The sequence below is a fragment of the Lithobates pipiens genome, unplaced genomic scaffold (assembly GCF_037356315.1).
Source record: "Lithobates pipiens isolate NorthernLeopardFrog02 unplaced genomic scaffold, aLitPip1_a1.2 Scaffold_8, whole genome shotgun sequence".
In the NCBI taxonomy this organism is placed as follows: Eukaryota; Metazoa; Chordata; class Amphibia; order Anura; family Ranidae; genus Lithobates; species Lithobates pipiens.
In genome coordinates, this window is record NW_027507903.1 from 348791602 (window position 1) to 348815076 (window position 23475).

A 23475-nucleotide genomic window follows, 5' to 3' on the forward strand; every position below is an offset into this window, starting at 1 on the left:
GGGGGCCCCCTTATTAAAGGGGGCTCCTGGATTCCGATAAGCCCCCCGCCCGCAGACCCCAACAACCAACGGCCAGGGTTGTCGCGAAGAGGCCCTTGTCCTCATCAACATGGGGACAAGGTGCTTTGGGGTGGGGGGGGCTGCAGGGCGCCCCCCTTCCCTAAAGCACCCATCCCACTGTTGAGGGCATGCGGCCTGGTATGGTTCAGGAGGGGGGGGAGGGTGGCCCACCCCCTTTCCTGACGGGCCGGGCTGCATGCTCGGATAAGGGTCTGGTATGGATTTTGGGGGGGACCCCCATGCCGTTTTTTTGGCATAGGGGGTTCCCCTTAAAATCCATACCAGACCTAAGGGCCTAGTGTACAGTACCCTGCAGCCGAGAACCAGTGAGATAGAAACATTTTCGCGGGCAGGTGCTGTAGCTGCCCTTGCGTTGTATTTGGTCCGTCGGACCAGCATATAGACGAACGGGCTTCCCGATAGTAACTTGATCCGGAGGACCAAGATTTAAAACATGTTCTATTTATAGGTCCGTCACACTTTTGGGAAGAAAAAGTCAGACGGAGTGGTTAACCCTTTAACTGCCAGTGTCATTTGCACAGGAATCAGTGCATTTGTATAGCACTGATTGCTGTATAAATGACACTGGTCCCAAAAATGTGTCAAAAATGTCCGATGTGTCCGCCATAATGTCGCAGTCACGATAAAAATTGATGATTGCTGCCATTACTAGTAAAAAGAAAATTTATAAAAGTGCCATAAACTATCCCCTATTTTGTAAACGCTATAAACCAATCAATCACTTATTGTGATTTATTTTTTTATTTTTTTCAGCAAAAATATGTAGGAGAGTATGTATCGGCCTAAACTGAGGTAAAAAAAAAAAAGTATACATTTTTGGGGGATATTATAGCAAAATGTAAAAAATAATGCGTTTATTTTCAAAATTGACGCTGTTTTTTTGTTGATGGCACAAAAAAAATGCACGGATGATCAAATACCATCAAAAGAAAGCTCTATTTGTGGGGAAAAAAAGGGATGCCAATTTTTTTGGGAGCAACGTCGCATGACTGCGCAATTGTCAGTTAAAGCGACGCAGTGCAGAATCGCAAAAAGGTCTTTGGCCAGCAAAATGGTTAAAAAGTGGTTAAAAAAAATTAAAAAATTAAATGTATTTTATCATAATTTAAACACTTTTCAGTTTTCCCTCTAACTTTATTTCTGTCATGAGGAGGCTAACGAGACTCCTTTGTGATGGAGTGGGCAGGTGTAGGTTTTTCGTTTTGAAGACATCAGGGGTCTGTTAGATTACAAATGTCTCCCCTGACCACCACTCCAGCTCTTCAAGCACAGGACTGTGCGTGTTTAGCTCTTTACCTGTCATTTCAGCCAGGAGTTTAAGGGATTGTTTATATCAGGTACTTTTTGAACTGTGCAGTCCAAACACATAGACAAAGCAAATACCTTGCTTCCTATTCATTCAGCTGACAAAACCATGTTGCGGAGGTGTGTACTGAAAAAAATAAAGCATGCAGTAATTTGATTGCTGCTGTGTGGAGCAATACAATCTACTGCATCACATCACGCTGCAGGTAATAAAACTGAATGAACATTTCATTAAAGTAACAAAAAAATAAAAAGGGGGCTGAGTTCTTCATGTTCAGTGATTGCGGGGCAGCTCTAGGAATAGATGTACTTCCATCTGCCTCCAATCTCCACCCTGAATAATTTACTGTGGTCCCCGAAGGATCAGGAGGGACGGAGTAAATTGCAGCACCTTGACAGTGTAGTAAATGTGTAGAGCCACCTATATAATTGTAACTGGAAAACTGGTTACTGCCTAAAAAAAATGCCAAGTTAACTTGTTTAATGAAGTCTAGGCTCTTTATATATGGCCTATGGGTGATCCTTGGCTATTCTTGTGCATAAATCACGGCATACTAGTTCCTTTGACCCACCAACCTACCAGAAAGAACATTCTTTCCTGGTCACATTTGGGTGGAGTTGTTTTCTGCTGGTCTAGCAACAATAGCAGATCACTCATGGTTCACCATTTACTATGCCTGGGTCATTAGCTTTTAATAATTCTCCAAATTCTAATACACATCAGTTTTGTAGAGTTAAACAGTAATGTATTGAGAGCATGTTTTTTTCCGTGTTAAAAAATGTATTATATATAAGAAACAAATGGCACATAAACACTAGCCATTAACAGTTATTTAGGGTATTTCAAGTTCGTAATTTCATGAACAGCATCATCTGAAAATGGTAGAAATGTTTTATTTAAGTTTTTTTGCCCTCAAGATGGTGCTGTTTAATGTTAAACAGCAGTTATAGGCCATGTTATCTGTTTCCAAATAGCTGAATGTGATGAGAGCGTTCTTAAATTTGATCTAAAATTAAAACGAAAAAAAAAAATCAAAACAAAATACTATTTAGTATAAAAATAAAAAATAAAATGGTATACTGAGAAATTATAAACGCGTTTGCCTCTAGTTCTATGTACACAAATGGCCTATTTCTCTAAACTATTGTTCACAAATCTGTCCAAATCTGTGTTAGTGAGCACTTCTCCTTTGCTAAGATAATCCATTACACCTCACGTTGTGAATCGAGTATGGGCAGATGAATGCTATGGACAACGCACACAGGTTAATTTTATTGATGGCATTTTGAATGCACAGAGATACCATGACGAGATCCTGAGGCCCCATTGTTGTGCCATTCATCCACGACCATCACCTTATGTTGCAGCTTGATAATGCACAGCCCCTTGTTACAAGGATATGTAGACAATTCCTGGAAGCTAAAAACATCCCAGTTCTGGCATGGCCAGGATAATCACCGGACTTGTCACCCATTGAGCATGTTTGGGATGCTCTGGATTGGCGTATAGGACAGCATGTTCCAGTTCCTGCCAATATCCAGCAACTTCGCACAGCCATTGAAGAGGAATGGACCAACATTCCTCTTCCTCTTCAATGGATCAACTCTATGCTAAGGAGATGTGCTGCACTGCGTGAGGCAAATGGTGGTCACACCAGATACTGGCTGGTTTTCATCTTGATATGCCACACCTGAGAGGTGGATGGATTATCTCGGCAAAGGAGAAGTGCTCACTAACACAGATTTGGGCCCTTTTCACACTTGTGTGACTGCTGCAATTTCGCAGCTGCGATTTTGACAAGACAATCGTACGACTGTGAATCCGACTTTGCCCTGCGACTTAAAGTCTGACTTCAATGAACAAGGATCCAAATTTGATCCCAAACAATAGTAAGCACTATCTGGTATGAATCTTTAGGGGAACTCCATGCACAATGTAAAAAAAACGTCATGGGTTCCCCCTCCAAGAGCATACCAGATCCATACCAGACCCTTATCCGAGCACACAGCCTGGCAGGTCAGGAAAGTAGGGCCGAGCGAGTGCCTTTGGGGCACGGGGGCTCCCAGATCCCTGCCCCCCACCCTATGTGGATGAGTATCGGGTACACTGTACCCCTATCCATTCACCTAAAAAAAAGTGTAAAAAATATAACACAGTACATATTTTTTTAAAGTAATTTAATAGGCAGCTCCGGGGTTTCTTCCGACTTATTCTCTCCCCTCCCCTCCGCTGATGTCTTCTGCCTCTACCGGTTTTTCTCCCTTCTCTGGGTCTTTTCTGCTGATGTCTCTCTTTTGCTGCGTCTTCTCCACTGTTTCCTCCGCTGCCTTCTCCCTCTGTTCTTCTTCTGATGTTGACTCTACACTCTCTCCCCCTCCAATGCTGGGTGCGTGGTGTGCCACTACTTGTATTGGCATGGGTTGGGGCCACCCCTTATGACATCACCGCGCAGGGCATAATGGGGCATGGCATCACCGCATGATTCCTGGTGACCCCGCCCCATGCCAATATAAGTCGTGGCACACTGCGCACCCAGCATTAGAGCGGGAGAGCGCGTCGAGTCAACATCAGAAGAAGAACAGAGGGAGAAGACAGCGGAGAAGACCCAGCAAAAGAGCGTGAAGATAGCGGAGAAGGGCACGTGGCCTGGCGCTGTTCAGAGTAAAATGTGAAAGAAATATTGCACTACCCTGTGAAAAAGAAAGGAGCAGCTACACACAAATGTGACAAAAATTCATACTAGACAATGGGTGAAAATGTAGCGCTAATATAATCAAACAGTAAAAATAAAATTGAAAATTAAACTGTGAAAAAAAAATATATATATAGAAGTATAAATATATAAATAAGTCTCAACTGGATAAATGTGAGGACAATGAAAAAGTTCCAAATAGGTCAGTCCAACCAAAACGAAGTTCCACCTAAATGGGTTAACGGCTGAAATGGTATAACATCCGTGGAGCAATAATATCCAAGAAAAGTAGAAATGGTTACTCTTACCATATCCAATGGACCTGGATACCAGCGGCACTAGGTCAGACAGGCATAGATAGCACGATCCACAGGTCACCAGAGACGGTACGGGGGGGTCCTCCAAAGCTAGGAAATCTCTCGGTGGAGTCACATCGGTAGATACAACACATGGGCCATGGATGACCAGATGAAACCGTCAAGCAGGAAGATGGAACGTGAATATGCAAAGAAGAAAAGCACTTAGGATGGTGCAGGTCAAAAACTATGGGTTTTTTATTTCCATAAAAAACAGTGTACAAATAAAAATTGTGATCACAAATAAAAGAGAGGGGCAATATGAGGAGCGGAGAAACCTAGCCCTATGCGTTTCGTTATAGAGGGACTTGAACTGGGGCATCTAACAGCTCCCTCTATTACACATATATTTATACATTTCTAAAAATAATTACAACTTATTAGGGCACAATCAAGACAAGGCAATAACAATCTCATGGATAGGAGGAACACAGGTCACATGTCAATCCCTATTCAATCCCCCTAATATAAACCACTCACTGCTCATGTGTAACTGGCCCTAAACTACCTGTGGAGTAGACATAAGATAAAGACATTTCAGCCGTTACCCCATTTCCAGTTTGGTTGGACTGACCTATCTGGAACTTCTTCATTGTCCTCGCATTTATACAGTGGGGACTTATTTATATTTTATATTTTTTTCACAATTTAATTTTCAATGTTATTTTTACAGTTTGAGTCTATTAGCGCTACTTTTTCACCAATTGTCTGGTACAGTTCAGGAATGGGGGGGGGGGGGGGTGTCTGACCTGCTGGGCTGTGTGCTTGGATAAGAGTGTGGTATGATGGAAATTTTTCGGCCTGGGGGTTCACCTTAAAATCCATACCGGATTAAAGGTATGGTCTTTTTTTTTTTTTTTTTTTTTTTTGGTGTGTAGTTCCCTTTCAAGATCATCAATGGGCTGAAGTAAGATCAAAGTCAGACCAAAGTAGTGCAGGGTCTACTTTGAAGTCCGCGCGAATTGAAGTTGTACTAATATGAATGATAGTCATTGGAAATCATGACTTGTCATGCGCTTTGCAGTCCCAAATCGAAGGACAAGTCATACAAGTGTGAAAGGGGCCTTGGACAGATTTGTGAACAATATTTGAGACAAATAGGCCTTTGTGTACATAGAAAAAGTTGCAGATCTTTAAGTTCAACTCATGATAAATAGGGGCAAATACAAAAGTGTTGCGTTTATAATTTTGCTCAGTCTGTGTGTATAAATGTTTGTGTGTGTGTATATAATATATATACACACACATGGTCTCATTTTTGTTCTTGCATCCCCTGTTTTTATGTGAAGATATCTGAATCAGAAAGAATCATAAAATCATAAATTGGTGCTGATTTTGTGGGTGGCAGAAGCCTGTTATTCCATCTGCTTACAAAAAGCAATATAAAAGGACATCCACGTGTAGAACTGGCATATACAGTGGTGTGAAAAAGTGTTTGCCCCCTTCCTCATTTCCTTTTCCTTTGCATGTTTGTCACACTTAAGTGTTTCGGAACATCAAACCAATTTAACCACTTCAATACAGGGCACTTAAACACCTTCCTGCCCAGACCAATTTTGAGCTTTCAGCGCTGTCGCACTTTGAATGACAATTGCGCGGTCATGCTACACTGTACCCAAATTAAATTTTTATCATTTTTTCCCACAAATAGAGCTTTCTTTTGGTGGTATTTGATCACCTCTACGGTTTTTATTTTTTGCGCTACAAATAAAAAAATACCGAAAATTTTGAAAAAATAAAAATTTTTTTTGTTTCAGTTTCAAAACTTTGTAAATAAGTACGTTTTCTCCTTCACTGATGGGCACTGATGGGGCTACACTGATGGGCACTGATAAGGCGGCACTGATGGGCACCAATGTGGCACCAATGAAGTGGCACTGATAGGCGGCACTGATGGGCGACACGGATGGGCGACACGGACGGACACTGATAGGTGGCACAAATTGGCACTGATAGCTGGCACGGATGGGCACGGATGGGCATGGATAGGCGGCACAGGTGGGCATGGATAGGCGGCACAGGTGGGCATGGATAGGCGGCACAGGTGGGCACTCATAGGCGGCACAGGTGGGCACTCATAGGCGGCACAGGTGGGCACTCATAGGCGGCACAGGGGGGGCACTCATAGGCGGCATCGGTGTTATACTATAGTAATGGATGCCAATCAGTGCCAAACAATAATGCATGCCAATCAGTGATGCCCATTGTGGGCACTGATTGGCATCCATTATGGGCACTGATTGGCACCCATTGTGCTGACTGGCATCCCTGGTGGTCTAGGGAGGATTATGACCTTTATTACCTTTTCCCTGGTGGTCTGGTGGCGTCCCTGGTGGTCCAGTGTGGGCATCCTCGGGAGGGGCTGTGCTGATAATCGATCAGCACAGACCCCCCCTGTCAGAGGAGCAGCCGATCGGCTCTCCTCTACTCGCGTCTGACAGACGCGAGTGAGGGAAAGCCGATCACCGGCTCTTCCCATTTACACTGTGATCAGCCGTGATTGGACACGGCTGATCACATGGTAAAGAGTCTCCGTCGGAGACTCTTTACCGAGATCGTAGTTGCCGGGTGTCAGACTGACACCCCGCAACAACGATCGCCGCGATGCGCGCCCCCGGGGGCTCGCAGCGGCTCATAATCCTGATCACGTCATATGACGTCCGGTCAGGATTATGAAACCACTTTGCTGCCGTCAATTGCCTATAGGGCGGGCGGCAAGTGGTTAAACAATAGTCAAGGACAACACAAGTAAACACAAAATGCAATTTGTAAATGAAGGTGCTTATTATTAAAGGTAAAAAAAAATCCAAACCATCATCGCCCTGTGTGAAAAAGTGATTGCCCCCTAAACCTAATAACTGGTTGGGCCACCCTTAGCAGCAACAACTGCAACCAAGCGTTTGCGATAACGTGCAATGAGGCTTTTACAGCGTCCTGGAGGAATTTTGGCCCACTCATCTTTGCAGAATTGTCCTAATTCAGTTACATTTCGAGCATGAACGGCCTTTTTAAGGTCATACCACAACATCTCAATAGGATTCAGGTCAGGACTTTGGCTAGGCCACTCCAAAGTCTTCATTTTGTTTTTCTTCAGCCATTCGGTGGTGGACTTGCTGGTGTGTTTAGGATCATTGTCCTGCTGCAGAACCCAAGTTCGTTTCAGCTTGAGTACACGAACAGATGGTCAGACATTCTCCTTCAGGATCTCTTGGTAGACAGCAGAATTCATAGTTGCTTTTATCACGGCAAGTCTTCCAGGTCCTGAAGCAGCAGAACAGCCCCAGACCATCACACTACGACCACCATATTTTACTGTTGGTATAATGTTCTTTTTATGAAATGCAGTGTTCCTTCTACGCCAGATATACTTGGACACACACCTTCCAAAGAGTTCCACTTTTGTCTCATCGGTCCACAGAATGTTGTCCCAAAAGTCTTGGGCATCATCAAGATGTGTTGTGGAGAAATTGAGACGAGCTTTGATGTTCTTTTTGCTCAGCAGTGGTTTTCTCCTTGGAACTCTGCCATGCAGGCCATTTTTGCCCTGTCTTTTCCTGATGGTGGAGGCATAAACGCTGACCTTAACTGAGGCAAGTGAGGCCTGCAGTTCCTTGGACATTGTTGTGGGGTTTTTTGTGACCTCTTGGATGAGTCGTCGCTGCGCTCTTGGGGTAATTTTGGGCGGCCGGCCACTCCTGGGAAGGTTCACCACTGTTCCATGTCTTCGCCATTTGTGGATAATGGCTCTCACTGTGGTTCGCTGGATTCCCAAAGCTTTGGAAATGACTTTATAACCCTTTCCAGACTGATAGATCTCAATTACTTTCTTTCTCAATTGTTCCTGAATTTCTTTGGGTCTCGGCATGATGTGTAGCTTTTAAGGATCTTCTGGTGGACCTTACTGTGTCAAGCAGCTCCTATTTAAGTGATGCCTTGATTGTGAACAGGTGTGGCAATAATCAGGCCTGGGTGTGGCTAGAGAAATTGAACTCAGGTGTGGACAACCACAGTTATAGTATGTTTTAACAAGGGGGGCAATCACTTTTTCACACAGGGCCATGATGGTTTGGATTTTTTTTCACCTTTAGGCCGGGTTCACACCACAGCGACGCATCGCACACCTCCCGCCGTCAGTTCACACTGCCCTATGCGGACGGCTGGGAGTGTCAATGATATGTTAATGACACCCCCAGATCCGTCCGCATATCGCAGTGCGATCTGCAGACTCGCACAGGAATCGGATCGCATGGTGTGAACCCCCATGCGATCCGATTCTGTTGCGGACCAAAAAAAAGGGTCCCGTGCGAGTTTGCTGCGGGAGCGATGCGAATTCAGCCATACTATCTGTATGGCTGAACTCGCATGGCTACGGAGATCGGATGTGATTTGCACTGCAGTGCGGGTGCGAATCACATCCGGATCTCCCCCCGCAGCAGTGTGAACCCAGCCTTAATAATAAACACCTTCATTTACAAATTGCATTTTGTGTTTACTTGTGTTGTCCTTGACTATTGTTTAAATTGGTTTGATGTTCCGAAACACTTAAGTGTGACAAACATGCAAAGGAACAGGAAATGAGGAAGGGGGCAAACACTTTTTCACACCACTGTAGAAGCGTGTTCGTTTTCTGCTTACACCATTGGATGGAAAAGTCCAGCCCAGGGTTTAGTATTTTTCTTCATGCAAAGTTTTGGAAAAGGTGTCTTATGGCAATCCTAGATGCTGCGATCTTTGTCCAGTCTTACTACCATTACCAAGCTGAACATCTGAATGTGTTCTTATTGAGGACAGGATAGCCGCTACAATTTTATGGTTGTTTTTCAGCCCTTAGTAGTAATATATTGGAGCTTTTAAAATAGTGTTGCAAAACTCATGTACACCATATATGGAGTAAGAATCGTGCACTGACAACCAAGTTGAAACTTCTTGTTTGTTGATCATCGGAAAAACATTTTGCTTGGAGCCAGTCTACCTAAAGCTGGTGTTTTTGTTCGGTGTTAAACCACCAGGTAGTTCCTCATATATCACAGAAATTGGTTGGATTTCTGCCCTTGAGTTCCTGGGATTTCTAATGTGTTTTATATTATGGAGAATGAAACAGGGCTCTAACAAAGAAAAGTAGGAGGGTGAATCCCTGCCTATCAGGTGGCTAGGAATAAAGTTGGTAGAACTGGCAGGGAGATCTCTTTGGTGGTTGGTTAAAAACATAACCTTGCACCAAAAGAACCTTTTCTTTTTTGGCATACCTTTGAACGTTCTTGACCTACTCAAAGGTTTGTGTATGGGTTGTGAGCCTCAGCATCGATCTTATGATGTACTGTGTGTGATTTTACATAATGTTGCTTCATCTCATTTAACATTTTGTTGCAGGATTATCCCAGAGTCACCACGATGGCTGCTATCTCAAGGCAGAATTACAGAAGCTGAAGATATAATAAGGAAAGCAGCCAAGAAAAATGGTATAACAGCACCAGAAATAATATTCAGTGTATCTGAGGTAACCTCCATAGCTTTACACTATGCTGTACAATATATGCCATATTGTCAGCCTGTTACCTTTTTTTTATGTAGTGTGGAGATATACTAAATAGGTTGCATAAAACAAGCAGTAAAGACTCATGCCGCGTACACACGGGCAGACTGTATGGCCTACTTAGTCCGTCGAAACACATTTCAGAGGACAGTCCGCTCGTGTGTGGGCTTCAGTGGACTTTTTCAGCGTGCAGTCTGGCGTATTTCGGATTTTTCGAAATTCTGTCTGTCATACTTTGGTTTCAGTGGACAATCCGCTCGTCAGTAGGCTAGTTCGACGGACTAAGAATGGCGCATGCTCAGAAAGGATTTACATGGCGGAAGGGTGCATTGCTGTGTATTGGACTTCCTATTTCTAGTCCCGTCGTACGTGCTGTACACGTCATCGCGCAAGCTTTCGACGGACTGTTTGTGCATCCGTGTGTGGTCAAGTCTGTTCATTCGAAAGTATGACGGACTGTCCGTCGGATTGTATGACGGACTAAGTAGGCCATACAGTCCGCCCGTGTGTACGCGGCTTCAGGTTTAAAAAAGGCACTGTGATCCACATATAGTATAAACCTTTATCATATAATTAAAGGCAAAACCTTTTTTTTTCCGTTCTGAATAGAATACAGAGGGATTAGAACACTTGTAAGTTGTTATTGTTTGTGCCTCTGTTAGATAGATTCCCCTCTCTATTTGTCCTGTTCACCATTAGCATTTAAAGTGAAAGTAAACGAAAACCGCAAATTTTGGGTTGACCACAGAACCGTAATAGAGGGGAAATCTTCCACTGGGACACTAGTTCTAGTGACCTGGAGGTCCCCACTAATTTGTAGGGATTTCCTCTCACTTCCTGTTTGGCTGTGGGAGAGGAAGTAAGGGCAAATCTCCGCAATGAGACACATATGGTGAAAAAAAATCCAGCAGGGCGTTTTATCGCTCTCTTACTCGTTCTAGGATTTTCATGCTGCTGGTAGTATTTAATGCCATGTAATCTGCTGCTGAGCATGGATCCACATTGTGATCCACAAATTAAACAGTGGTGATACTGAGAGTCCTTTTTAATATAGACCTTTAACTACTTAAAGAGGAGGGCCGGTTATACAAAAAAAAAAAAAAAAGTCAGCAGCTGCAAACACTGCAGCTGCTGACTTAATCAACACACTCACCTGTCCAGGGTGCCCGCGATGTCGGCCGCCCGAGGCCGACCCGTCCCTCGGCTCTCGGGTCCCGGTGCTGCCATTCCTTGTAAGGGAAACAGGCAGTGGAGTCTTACGGCTTCACTGCCCGTTTCCTACTGCGCATGCGCGAGTCCCGCAGCTACTGCGCATGCGCGAGTCCCGCAGCGCTTTCTGAATGGGACGCGCTGTGTTCTGGAACACACAGTTCCCAGAACACAGCGCGACTCATTACCCAGAAGACGCCGCGACGAAGACAGAAGACAGAAGATCTCCGCGGAGGAGGAAGAGGAAGATTAGGAGAAAGTGCCTAGCAACAGGCATTTCTGGTAAGTAAAAAAAAAAATTTTTTTTCAATTTTTTTTTTTTTTATATTTTTTTGTAATTTTTAATATTTTTTTTTGTTTTCAGGGTGGCCCTCCACTTTAAGGATCACCCACTGCATATATACTGCGACAGAGCGACCCTATTGAATGAAACAACATACCTATACCTGTGATTTTTACCAAAAATATGTAGAATACATATTGGCCTAAACTGAATTTTTATTTTTATTTTTTATTTTTTTTATTGGATATGTTTTATAGCAAAAAAAGTTAAAAATATATATATTTTTTCAAAATTTACGGTCTTCTTTTTTTTTTTTTTTTTATAGCTCAAAAATCAAAACACAGAGGTGATCAAATGCCACCAAAAGAAAGCTCTATTTGTGGGAGAAAAAGGACATCTTTTTATTTTTTTGGGGTACAGCATCACACGACCGTGCAGCTGTCAGTTAAAGTGATGCAGTGCCGTATCGCAAAAAATGGCATGGACATTAACCACTTCCCTCATTGGCCTATAGCAGAATGACAGCCGGGCAGTGGTTCAGTTATCCTGACTGGGCGTCATATGATGTCCAGCAGGATAACATGCCGGCATGTGCCCGTGGGGGGTGTGCATCGCAGGGATCATTGGTGCTGTGTGTCACTCTGTCACACCGCATCTCTGATCAGGGTAAGGAGCCTCTGACAGAGGTTCCTTACCACGTGATCAGCTGTGACCAATCACAGCGTGAACCAAGAAGTGTTGGTAAACGTCTTTCCTTGGTTCACGCTCACAGGGGGAGCCAACTGATGGCTCTCCCTGTCAGAAGGGGGATCTGTGCTGATAATCCACAAATTATCAGCCCATCCCCATCAGATATGCCACCAACAATGCCAATCAGTGCCCCATCAGAAACACCTATCAGTGCCCATCAGTAACACCTGTCAGTACCTCTTCATCAGTGCCATCTATTAGTGTCTATCAGTGCTGCATATCCTTACCGCCTATCGGGGCCCATTTCCTTTGGATACAGTGTACCATGACCGCCCAATTGTCCTTCAAAGTTGGACCGCGCTGAAAGCTGAAAATTGTCCTGAGCAGCAAGGGGCAAAAGTGTCTGGTATTTAGGTGGTTGAAGGGGTAAATCCTTCCGGGGCTCAAGTGGTTAATCCACTAAAATTCTAAGTATCTTGTAACATGCTCTGTTACTGTGTAAAGATGCACATGATTGGATAGAGAATAGTTCATTTTGTAAAGGGTCTCTGAACAGATGTGAGACTAATTGCCAGGTGGGTGTTGTTCCCCAAATGGAATCAGGCTTTACAGCTGGTGGAACGAGCTGCAGAGAGTAGCATGTAAGTACAGACACACAAGGAGTGTGCGTGTTCTGGCCTTGTACTATGTAAAGGTTGCCTTGACCAAACTGTATTGCCCAGAGAGAGACGGTGCTCAAACAGGCTAACACCTGAGAGGAAAGCTTTTAGTCTGCGCTAAAACAGTCTTGGGAAGACCAAATAGCCAGATGGCAGAAATATTGTTTAAGTGTAATGCTGAAAACCCTGCAAGAGCAGACCCGGTGTCAAGGTCCTTTCGTTCCTGGAAAGTGCTCCATTTGGAGCAACATATCAGAGTGCTTAAGTCAAAGCATTGCCAGTACCCTGTCGCAGGCATGGCAGTGCCTACCTGGTTAATTATTTAGGGGTAAGTTTTGTCTTAAACTGAGTATAATAAAATCTGTACAGTAAATCTCTTAGGCCAGCCATACACGGTTTGAATCTCGGCAAGTACCGGCCGAGATACAAACAGTTAATGGGCAGGCTGAATGTACCCATTATATCAATCGATCAACTTTAGTACAACCAACCTGCTGGATTGTCTGACGATTATCGCTAGCAGCTGCTAGCAATACTCACTCTCTCCCCCACTCCCCCCCCCCCCCCCCCAAATGGGGAGCAGACAATGGCTCAACAGGAAGGATTCCCCTGTCAGCACTATTCGTGTTGATGGGAGAATTGTGCAAAATTCTTTCCCTCAACACGTGGTTGCAGGAAATAAGTTTGCATCGCGTATGGTTGGCCTAAGTAGCACCATGCTTTACATCTCAGTGTTTTAGTAAAGTGAATTGAGTTTTTTTTTTTTTTGTTTTTTTTTTTTAACTCTCTCACCATAAGTCCTTATGCAGGCTAGGCATTTAGCCCCTGGTGCATAAGGTTTTTGCATTTTTGTGCTGGCAGAAGATGCACCAGTGCACTGTCCAGCCCCGCTACTGGCAGCCTGTAAAACTCTGAGAGGCTGAAAGCTGCTGTGGCTGAATGGTGCACCGAGTGGTACTAATGTTTAGGGCAGTATGCACCCAGGGACGAATGTCCCGAATGCAGACTTCTTGCACACTACTCCAGATACTGTGTATTGTTTATCTAGTTGCATAGTAATGGTTCTAAAATAGTTGTCTGTGAGATTACATACTAAATCCATTTCTCCTTATTCTTGGGTTAACTTTTCTGTGAAATCAACTCGGGTAATTGTTTAGAACACATAGGGCAAATGCAATGCCTGCGGGCCAAATCCAGCCTGCCAGGCCACCATGTCACGTGACCTTTGCAGTTTTTCAGCCAGCTCTGGCTCTCACCCTCCTCTTCTCCTAATCCTGCACTCTGTATACACACCCCTGAACCCTGCATTTGTATACAGCACACTCCTGAACTATGCACTCTGTACGTAGCACACTCCTAAACTCTATACATAACATAATCTTGAACTCTGTACCTAACGCACCCCTAAATCCTGCATGCTGTACCTAGCGCACGCCTAGCACACAGCCGGACCTTTGAGGTTAACTATCCTGATGCGGCCTGCGAGGATATGAAGTTTGACAACCCTAGTTTAGACTGTATGTAATGTGTATACAGTAAATACTCTTGTGGCACATTTAAAGCGGAGGTCCACCCTAAAATGAAAAATGACATTAACGTTCTACAAAATTTTTTTTTTTTACTTAACAGAAATGCATGTTGCTAGGCAGTCTTCCTAATCTGCCTCTTCCTATTCCGCGGCACTATTCCTTCACTTTTTCCTCTTCGGCGAGCTGCCCCGTTGTCTTCTGGGACATGTGTGTGTCCCAGAAAAACCACAGGGACATTCACAAAGCGCCACACGACTTGCGCATGTGCAGTAGGAAACTGGCAATGAAGCCGCAAGGCTTCACTGCCTGTTTCCCTTAGTTAGGATGGCGACGCCAGCACCCAATCCAATGGATGGATCGTTCTCGGGGGGGGGGGGGGCAACATCGCGGGCTTGCTAGACAGGTAAGTGCCCTTATTAAAAGTCAGCAGCTACAGTGTTTGTAGTTGCTGACTTTTTTTTTTTTTTTAAACGGCCAGACCTCTGCTTTAAGGCATACACTGAAATGTGTGCTGGCAGCTGTACTTTTTTAAAACATTTAACTAAATGTTTACCCAAAAAAAAGACCTTTTATTGATCTGCATTTTTTTTTTTTTCCTGTTATAAAAGACTTTATTGAGGCATAGTTGTGCAAATACATTTTATTCCAAAATAGTAGTGTTCCAGGTTTCTTGACATATACAAGTAAAGCTTCAAATTTGTTTGAATGCCTAGGAATCCTTTGCCAATTGACATTAATGTGGTCTCATACCATCTTTCTTATTGCAGTAGTCCAGTCAGAGACACATCTGGAAATTGTAGTTTAACCGGTTCCCGACCAGCGCACGACGATGTACGTCGACAGAATGGCACGGGCAGGCATATTGGCGTACAGGTACGTCCAATATTCAATGCCGCCCTGCCATCAAAAACGCGCCGCCGCCGGCGCGCTCCCGCGCTGGTCGGGACCCCCGTGAGTCCGGTCGCGGGACCCGTCTCACGGGACGGCTGAATGGAGGAAATGCCGTGTAAACAGCATTTCTCCATTCTGCCTAGCAACTAGTGACGCTGATGTCTGCTCCATGTGATTGGAGCAGAGATCAGTGTTCACTAAATGAAAGCCCAACCCCCCCACAGTTAGTAACACACCCCTAGGAACACTTAACCCCTACACTGCCACCCACTGGTTAACCCCTTCACTGCCAGTGTCATTTACACAGGAATCACTGCATTTATATAGCAGTGATTACTGTATAAATGACAATGGTCCCAAAAATGTTCGATGGGTCCCCCACAATGTCGCAGTCACAATAAAAATCGCTGATCGCCGCCATTACTAGTAAAAAAATAAATAATAAAAAATTATTAATAAAAATGCTATAAAACTATCCCTATTTTGTAAACGCTATAACTTTTGCGCAAACCAATCAATCGCTTATTGCGTTTTTTTTTTTTTACCAAAAATATGTAGAAGAATACGCATCGGCCTAAACTGAGGGAAAAAAATGTTTTTTTATATATTTTTGGGGGATATTTATTATAACAAAAAGTAAAAAATAATGCGTTTTTTTCAAAATTGTCGCTCTATTTTTGTTTATAGCGCAAAAAATAAAAACCGCAGGGGTGATCAAATACCACCAAAAGAAAGCTCTATTTGTGGGAAAAAAGGATGTCAATTTTGTTTGGGAGCCACATCGCACGACCACGCAATTGTCAGTTAAAGCGACGCAGTGCCGAATCGCAAAAAGTGGTCTGCAAAATGGTCCGGTCTGTAAGTGGTTAAGAGCTAAACAACATCACAGCCCCATGGGGATCGTGAAGGCTAAGTTTGTTTTTCTGTTAGGAAACTCTGAAATTTTCTGTCTTCTTATGGCACGCTGCTTTATTTATACTACATATTTAGACATTGCACGTTTTTTCTCGTTATGCTCCTTTTTGTTTATACGTATTAAAGTTTTCTATTCTTTGACTAAAGATTCCCATAGAACATTGCACATTTAACATTACTACCTTTTAAAATGATCACAGCCAAAAATGCATGCACATAAGAGCCATTATAAAGAGTACCCCCACTTTTGTTGAGGAAAAAAAACAATCTCTACTGGGTGAGTATTGTGCATTGCAAGGATTTTAACAAACATTGAGTCCTATCTTTTATTGTCCTGAAGAAATAGCTGTTTGTTGTGTGCACAGTGAATCTGAACATAAGTGCCTTTTTCATTAATAATCAGCTGGTGAACTTGCAGTGTTCTAATGAGGAAAATTGCAGAGTCTGCATCCCTTTTAGAAGTGATTAACCATTTGGGAGCATCTTGCCAATTAAATGGATTTTTTGTTGCCAAGGATGTCTAAAATCTGACTTGTATTTTGTGTCTGGGAAAATAAGTGAGCCAATTACACAAGCAGGAAATTACAAATCTGGTGAAGTTCTATACACCAACTGTGTACATAAGGCCTCCGGTTTGCCATATTGCATTGAATTTTACAGAAAAATACAGCCGCTGCAGATTGAAAAAGGAAAGATACTTAAGCACACCTCGTGAAAAAGTAGTCTCATATTTTATAAGATTTGTTTATTAAAAACCTATTTGAAAGAGAAAAAGGAAAGGTAATTTTTAATAACCTTAAACTACAATGAGGGGATTACATTTAATAAAGTTCCTATGCCACTTTTATGCCCTTAATCCCTCTAGTTCAGTGGTTCTCAACTCCTGTCCTCAGGACCCACCAACAGGCCAGGTTTGCAAGATAACTGAAACACATCACAGGTGATATCATTTGCTGCTCAGTGATTACAGTATTCTAGTCTGCATCTCCCCAAGGTAATACATAAAACCTGGCCTGTTGGTGGGTCCTGAGGACAGGAGTTGAGAACCACTGCTAGTTAATGTATGGCACCGAAGTATTTGCTACACTTTTGGATTGGTTCTGACAGTGGCTCGTGTACCCAGTTCAGGTAGTCCTAAATGCACCACTTTTACATTGTGTCACTTTGAAATGCACCAAATGTAAAAGTGCAGCTAGCTAAGACCAACCCTTGTATGTACCGCTGTATATATTCAATAAACGGAACTGGTCATTTTTTTAATTTATTTTTTTAAGACCAACTCTCTTTTGGCGTAAAAAGAAAAAAATATGGCTAAACCAGATTTTGTCAGTGTCTCGCGTGCATTCTAAAATGAGTGCAGCATTATACAAATTCAGGTATTGGTCCTGGATCAGTATATGAATTTGGGGCACACTGCACCACTTTTAGAATGCGTGAGACACTTTCACAAAATCTGCCTGCTCCAGGCTTTGTGAATTCCAGGGAGTGTGTCTTGTGTTACAATTGTATGTGCTATATTTATCTCTTATATTTCTTTTCTCACGAAAGTGGAGTAGAAGCAAGTTGACCTACTATCATTTTTATGGACCATTTGAGAAAACCAACATAAACACGAAGGAAACGTAGAAATGTTATGAAGGCAGAGTGCCTTCTGTGATGTCTTTTGATCACAATGTCACAGAGCCATAGTTCTGCTATTCTGTTACATCATCAGGTCACCAGATAGAAACACTCACTGGAATTCATAAAGACTGGCACAGGCAGATATTGCAAAAGTGTCTTTCATGTATTCTAAAAGTGGCAAAGAATGCGCCAAATTCAACAACTGTCTGGAACTTATACTTAAATTTGGCTCATGCTGCGCCACTTTTAGAATGCATGCGAGACCTATTCACAAAATCCTGTCTGAGACAGTTTTACCCTTTCTATGCCAAACAAGAGTTGGTCTTAATTAGCTCCACTTTTACATTTGGCGCATTCAAATCTAAATTTGATGTCACTGTCATAACCTAAAGTTTCACAAACGCATCATAAATTTGGCACAATGCGTTAACACCAGAAATGTGGCACAGCAGTTTTATTGAATTTCCCTCACTGTGTATAGACTTGCTTAAAAGTCTAGATATCTTGCATTTCATTCTTCACTTTCTTGTTTTTTATTTCCAGCTGCAGGATGTGAAGGACCAGTCTCACAAGCCTTACACCTTTTTGGACCTCATTAAAACGACAAATATCCGTATTGTGACATTTCTATCAGTTTTACTCTGGTGAGTAGCAAACTCGCAGGTGATGAGTAAGAATCTACATTTACCACTGTAAAAATGTTAGCCAAAGAGTTAAGAGTGAGCAAAGTGATGACTTCATCAGTTTGCTGCTGCACTTTCATCGCCCAATCAGCAGACTGGGGCAGGTCAGTGACTAAGCTGTTTTTGCTTAATTGCACTGAAAAATCATGAGGTCACCAACTTGCCAATGCTGTTAAGAAAGTGGTTTGTGCACTAGATGTAAAGAGTAAACAGAATCTACAACTCTTTTGAGGGTTCAGACAATTCACAGTATTTCAACTGTGTATTTAGCTAATTGCCTGGTGTGCAGCTTGAAGATATGCTAAAAAAAGGAATTCTATTTCTGTACTGACTTTCATAATATTACTGACGTCAAAAAATTAAATGTTGACGGCTGTATTGAATGATACAGTAGGAACATTTAGAAAATATGCAGAATTTGAGCATCTTGTGATGTGAAGCAGATGTAGAACAATCTTTCCATGAATGTTAACATATGTTTAACCACTTGATCTTTTTATTATGTTCTTTGCCATTTAGCATTTTCTTGCTATTCAGCACTGCACTGCTGTAACTGCCAATTGCTTGGTCATGCAACACTGTATGCAAATTAAATTATTATCATTTTTTTTCACACAAATAGTTTTCTATTGGTATTTTATCACCACTGTTTTTTTTATTATTATTATTATATCAATGAAAAAAACAGAACATTTTAAAAATAACAATATTGGCTACTTTCTGTTATAAATCATACTCAGTTAAATAAAAAAAATCATATTTCATCATAAATTTAGGTCAGAATGTATTCTGCTGTATGTCTTTGGTAAAAAAAAAATCCCAATAAGTGTATATTAATTGGTGGAATTGGTTTGTGCAAAAAGTTAGTATATGCTAACTATTGTCTATATACTGGAATTTACGCAGCTATAGACACTATACTCTAATGGTGATCAGCGACTTATTGTGGGACTGTGATAGGGTGGTGGACAATCTGGCACTAACGATCACGAACTGACACCAATAGTAACACCAATACAGTGATCAGTGATAATACTGTACACTGACACTATACTAATGACACTGGCTGGGAAGGTGGTTAACATCTAGGGGCAATCAAGGGTTTAACAGTGTGCCTAACAATGCGTGCTGCTTTTACTTTTCTATCTGGCTATTTTTTTCTCTCCGATTTGCAGAGTTCTGTGTGTGATTGGCCACAGCCGATCAGCTGACTTCAGCCAAAATATTGTCTGAAATCAGCTGCCTAACTTAATGTGCAATCACAGTAGGGCACGAGTGGATGTGCGCTCCAAACCCAGAAACAAGCTGGTGACCCACAGTAAATCTACTGTGGGTGGCGAGCAGTTGATTTGTGCTCAATTTCTTCTACAATGTGGTTACTCTTTTTGTTGAAAGCCTTCAACATTATAGAACAAGTTCAGTTGAATGTGAACCACTTGCCGACCGCCGCGTGTATATATACATCGGCAGAATGACACGGCTGGGCAAAGTAACGTACCCGTACATTACTTTGAATTTCCTGCCGTGCGTGCTCACGCGCCTGCCATGAGCTCTGTGACCGTGCCTGTGGGACCCATGGACTCTGTCCACAGGGATACCCGCAATCCTGTCACGGAGCTGAAGAATGGGGAGATGTCGATGTAAACACAGCATCGTCCCGTTCTGCCTAATGACAGGACACTGATTGTCTGATCCCTGTCATCGGGAGCAGTGTAGTGTCACTGCTAGCCCATCCCCCAGACAGTTAGAAACACGCCCCAGGACACACTTAACCCCTCCTCGTCCCCTAATGGTTAACCGCTTCACTGCCAGTGACATATTTACAGTAATCGATGCAATTTTATAGCATTGATCGCTGTATTAATGACAGTGGTCCCAAAAATGTGTCAAAATTTGTCCAATGTGTCCGCCATAGATAGAAGGGACTCCTGCATTTAAGGACCCTACTGACAGGAAGGCCTAGGCAGTGGCCCATTCCCTGTTTACGGTGGCAGGGTCAGCGATACGACCAGTACTGGCCACAGCATTAGTGTCGCAGACACTTACTGAGTGGGCAAAACTATTGCACAGTGAATTGGAGAAGCAGCAGGCCTCTCCTGTCTGCGTGGAATTGGTAGATCAGTTAGTGCATGACCTTAAGTACGTCTGGGATGTGGCCCTGGATACGCTTCCCTTGTCAGCAGTGGTGCTGTGGCGCCTGATTTGGCTGAAATGCTTGTCTGCGGACTAAGCATCATAAAAAAGCCTTAAGGGATCTACCCTTCCTTGGTGAGCGGCTATTTGGAGCCTCGTTGGATGACATTATTAAGAATATCACAGGTGGGAAGAGCACCTTGCTTCCACAGTCCAGGAAGAGTAAGGAGCCATTCCGCAGGCAAGGGCCCTCATTTTCCACTCGAGGCTTTTTCATCCACCTGGGACTTCAGAAAAACGCTCCCAGTCCGACAGGGCGACTACTGAGGGACAGAAGCGTCCCTGGACTCGCAAGCCAAACAAGCCAAGCAAAAGTGCTACCACATGAAGCTTTGCCCCCGCCCGTCACTCGGGTGGGGGGTCCCTTCAAGAGTTTGCAGCCAGATGGGCCTCTCGGCTGTCCGACCAATGGGTCTGCGAACTGATTTAATCGGGCTACAAGATAGAGTTCCTCTCTTGGCCATGAAACAGATTTTTCCCCTCCAGCATACCCTGACTCCTGGCTCGCCAGGAGGCCCTGTTTGGGGTTGTAAGGGACCTGCTAAGCCGCGGGGTGATACTGCCTGTTCTAGAAACGGAAAGGTTTCAGGGGTTCTATTCCAATCTGTTTGTAGTCTCCACAAAGGAAGGGGTACGTCCAATCTTGGACCTGAAAGCCCTCAATTGCTTTGCGAAAGTACAGAGGTTCAGAATGGAATCAGTTCACTCCGTAGTCGCTGCACTCCATCAGGGGGACTCCCTGGCGTCTTTGGAGGTTTCTGCGATTTGCAGTAGGGGAAGACGACTACCAATTTGTGGCTCTCCCCTTTGGCTTAGCTTCAGCACCCCGAACAAGGTATTGGCTCCAAATTTGGCGTTGTTGCGACAATGCGTGATCGCAGTTGTGGGTTACCTAGACGATCTCCTGCTGAGAGCAGCTTCCGCCTCAGAATTAAGGGAGGATGTGGCGATCACCATGCAAACCCTGCAGGAATTTGGGTGGGTGTTGAACCTCAAAAAATCGGTTCTTGTGCCAACTCAGCACCTGGAGTACCTAGTCTTACTGCTGGACTCCGTGGAAGCGAGAGTGTTTCTCCCTTCAGATAAACTGCAGACTCTCAGAGCCGCGGTGAAGCTGTTGATGAACCGCAGGTGGTTGTCACTGCGCTTCTGCATGAGAGTCCTGAGCCTCATGGTGCCCTCCTTCGAGGCAGTACCGTACACTCAATTTCACACAAAGGCTTGCAGAAGGAGAAAAATGGGACAAATCTCCGTTATCCCTGGATGGACCGATACAGGTGAGCCAGTTAGGGATTCCCTTCTTTGGTGGCTGAGATCTCTGGCCCTGCGGTCCGGGAAGTCGTTCCTACCTATGCATTGGACAGTGATCACAATGGACGCCAACCTGACCAGCTGGAGTGGAGTACTGGGAGTACAGTCGACCCAGGGCCTCTGATCGGCAACTTGAATTCCTCCCTCGACCAATGTGCTCAAACTTCGAGCGATCAGGCTATGCCTCTCCACATGGTCAATGAGACTTCAAGGGCGTCCGATCAGGATCCAGTCAGACAACACCACGGCGGTGGCATATGTCAACTATCAAGTAGGAACAAGAAGCTCGGCTGCAGCACGGGAGGTCACTCGCATCCTTTGGTGGACAGAGCGGCATTTACCGGCCCTGTCGGCCATATACATTCCGGGACTAGAAAACTGGCAGGCGGACTATCTAAGTCACCAGATGCTGGACCCAGGAGAGTGGTCGTTGCATCCTGAGGTGTTTGGGCTTCTTTGCCTGCAGTGGGGCACACCGGATGTGGATCTTTTGGCCTCTCGGCTCAATCGAAAGGTGCAGAGGTTCGTATCCAGGACAAGAGATCCTTGGTCAGACGCGTTGGTGGCTCAGTGGGAACAGTACCGACTGATCTACGCCTTTCCTCCGTTAAAACTGTTACTACATCTGCTCCGCAGAGTGGAAGCCGAGGGGATTCCAGTGATACTGATTGCCCCAGATTGGCCTCGGCGTCCTTGGTATGCCGCCCGAGTACACCTGGTTACTGATGTGAGAAGACCTTCTGTCTCAAGGGCCGATTCTCCATCCTGCTTTACCATTGCTGGTTTTAATGGCATGGCTGTTGAAAGCCAGGTGCTAAGGAACCAAGGCCTGTCTGACTCAGTGATTTCAACTAGGGCACGAAAATCTTCTTCTCAGAAGATATACCATCGTACGTGGAAGGCTTATATCTCCATGTCTGAGGAGATGGGGTAGCGTCCACGCACTTATTCTGTTTCCAGGATCCTGCTGTTCCTACAGCGAGGAGTAGACCAGAAACTGGCCTTAAGCACCATCAAGGGACAGATATCAGCCTTGGCTGTCCTTTTCCAACGACCCCTGGCATCTCACTCTCTAGTAAGCATCTTTTTACAAGGGGTCCGGCATGTAGTCCCTCCGGTGCGTCCACTCTTGCCTCTGTGGGATCTGAACTTGGTGCTATCGGCTCTTCAGAAACCGATGTTTGAGGGAAGAAGAGGGGATGACGTAGGAACGCTCTTGCGGGAGGGAGGGGTTACGAGGAGGCTGAGCAGGAGAAGGCGTGCGGAAGAAGAATGCTGAGCGGAAACACGCCGGAGGGTGAGAGGCTCCGGCAGATGAAAGACACCACCGCAAGACGCCACTCCGGAATCTGCCTATCCACCGGTCGGCAGATAAAAAAACAGTGCTGGAAATAGCTGCTGACACCCTTTCTTCTCCCCTCCGCCCCCCCCACCTCTTCAGAAGCAGCATAACAGCAGCTAAACAGAACGTGGAGGGTTATTCGCAGGCTGAGATGAACCGAGGAAGATAAACGAGTGCAA

General features: G+C 44.2%; 1 protein-coding gene across 1 annotated transcript in view; it reads left to right on the forward strand.

Moving 5' to 3' along the window:
• The window catches only part of LOC143963605 (organic cation/carnitine transporter 2-like), a 112423-nt gene that overhangs the window by 67988 nt on the left and 20960 nt on the right, over positions 1–23475 (forward strand). Inside the window, exons 5-6 of the mRNA XM_077473286.1 lie at positions 9806–9932; positions 18311–18411. Of these exons, the coding sequence (XP_077329412.1) occupies positions 9806–9932; positions 18311–18411 (228 nt within the window). The remainder of the gene's footprint in view (positions 1–9805; positions 9933–18310; positions 18412–23475) is intronic.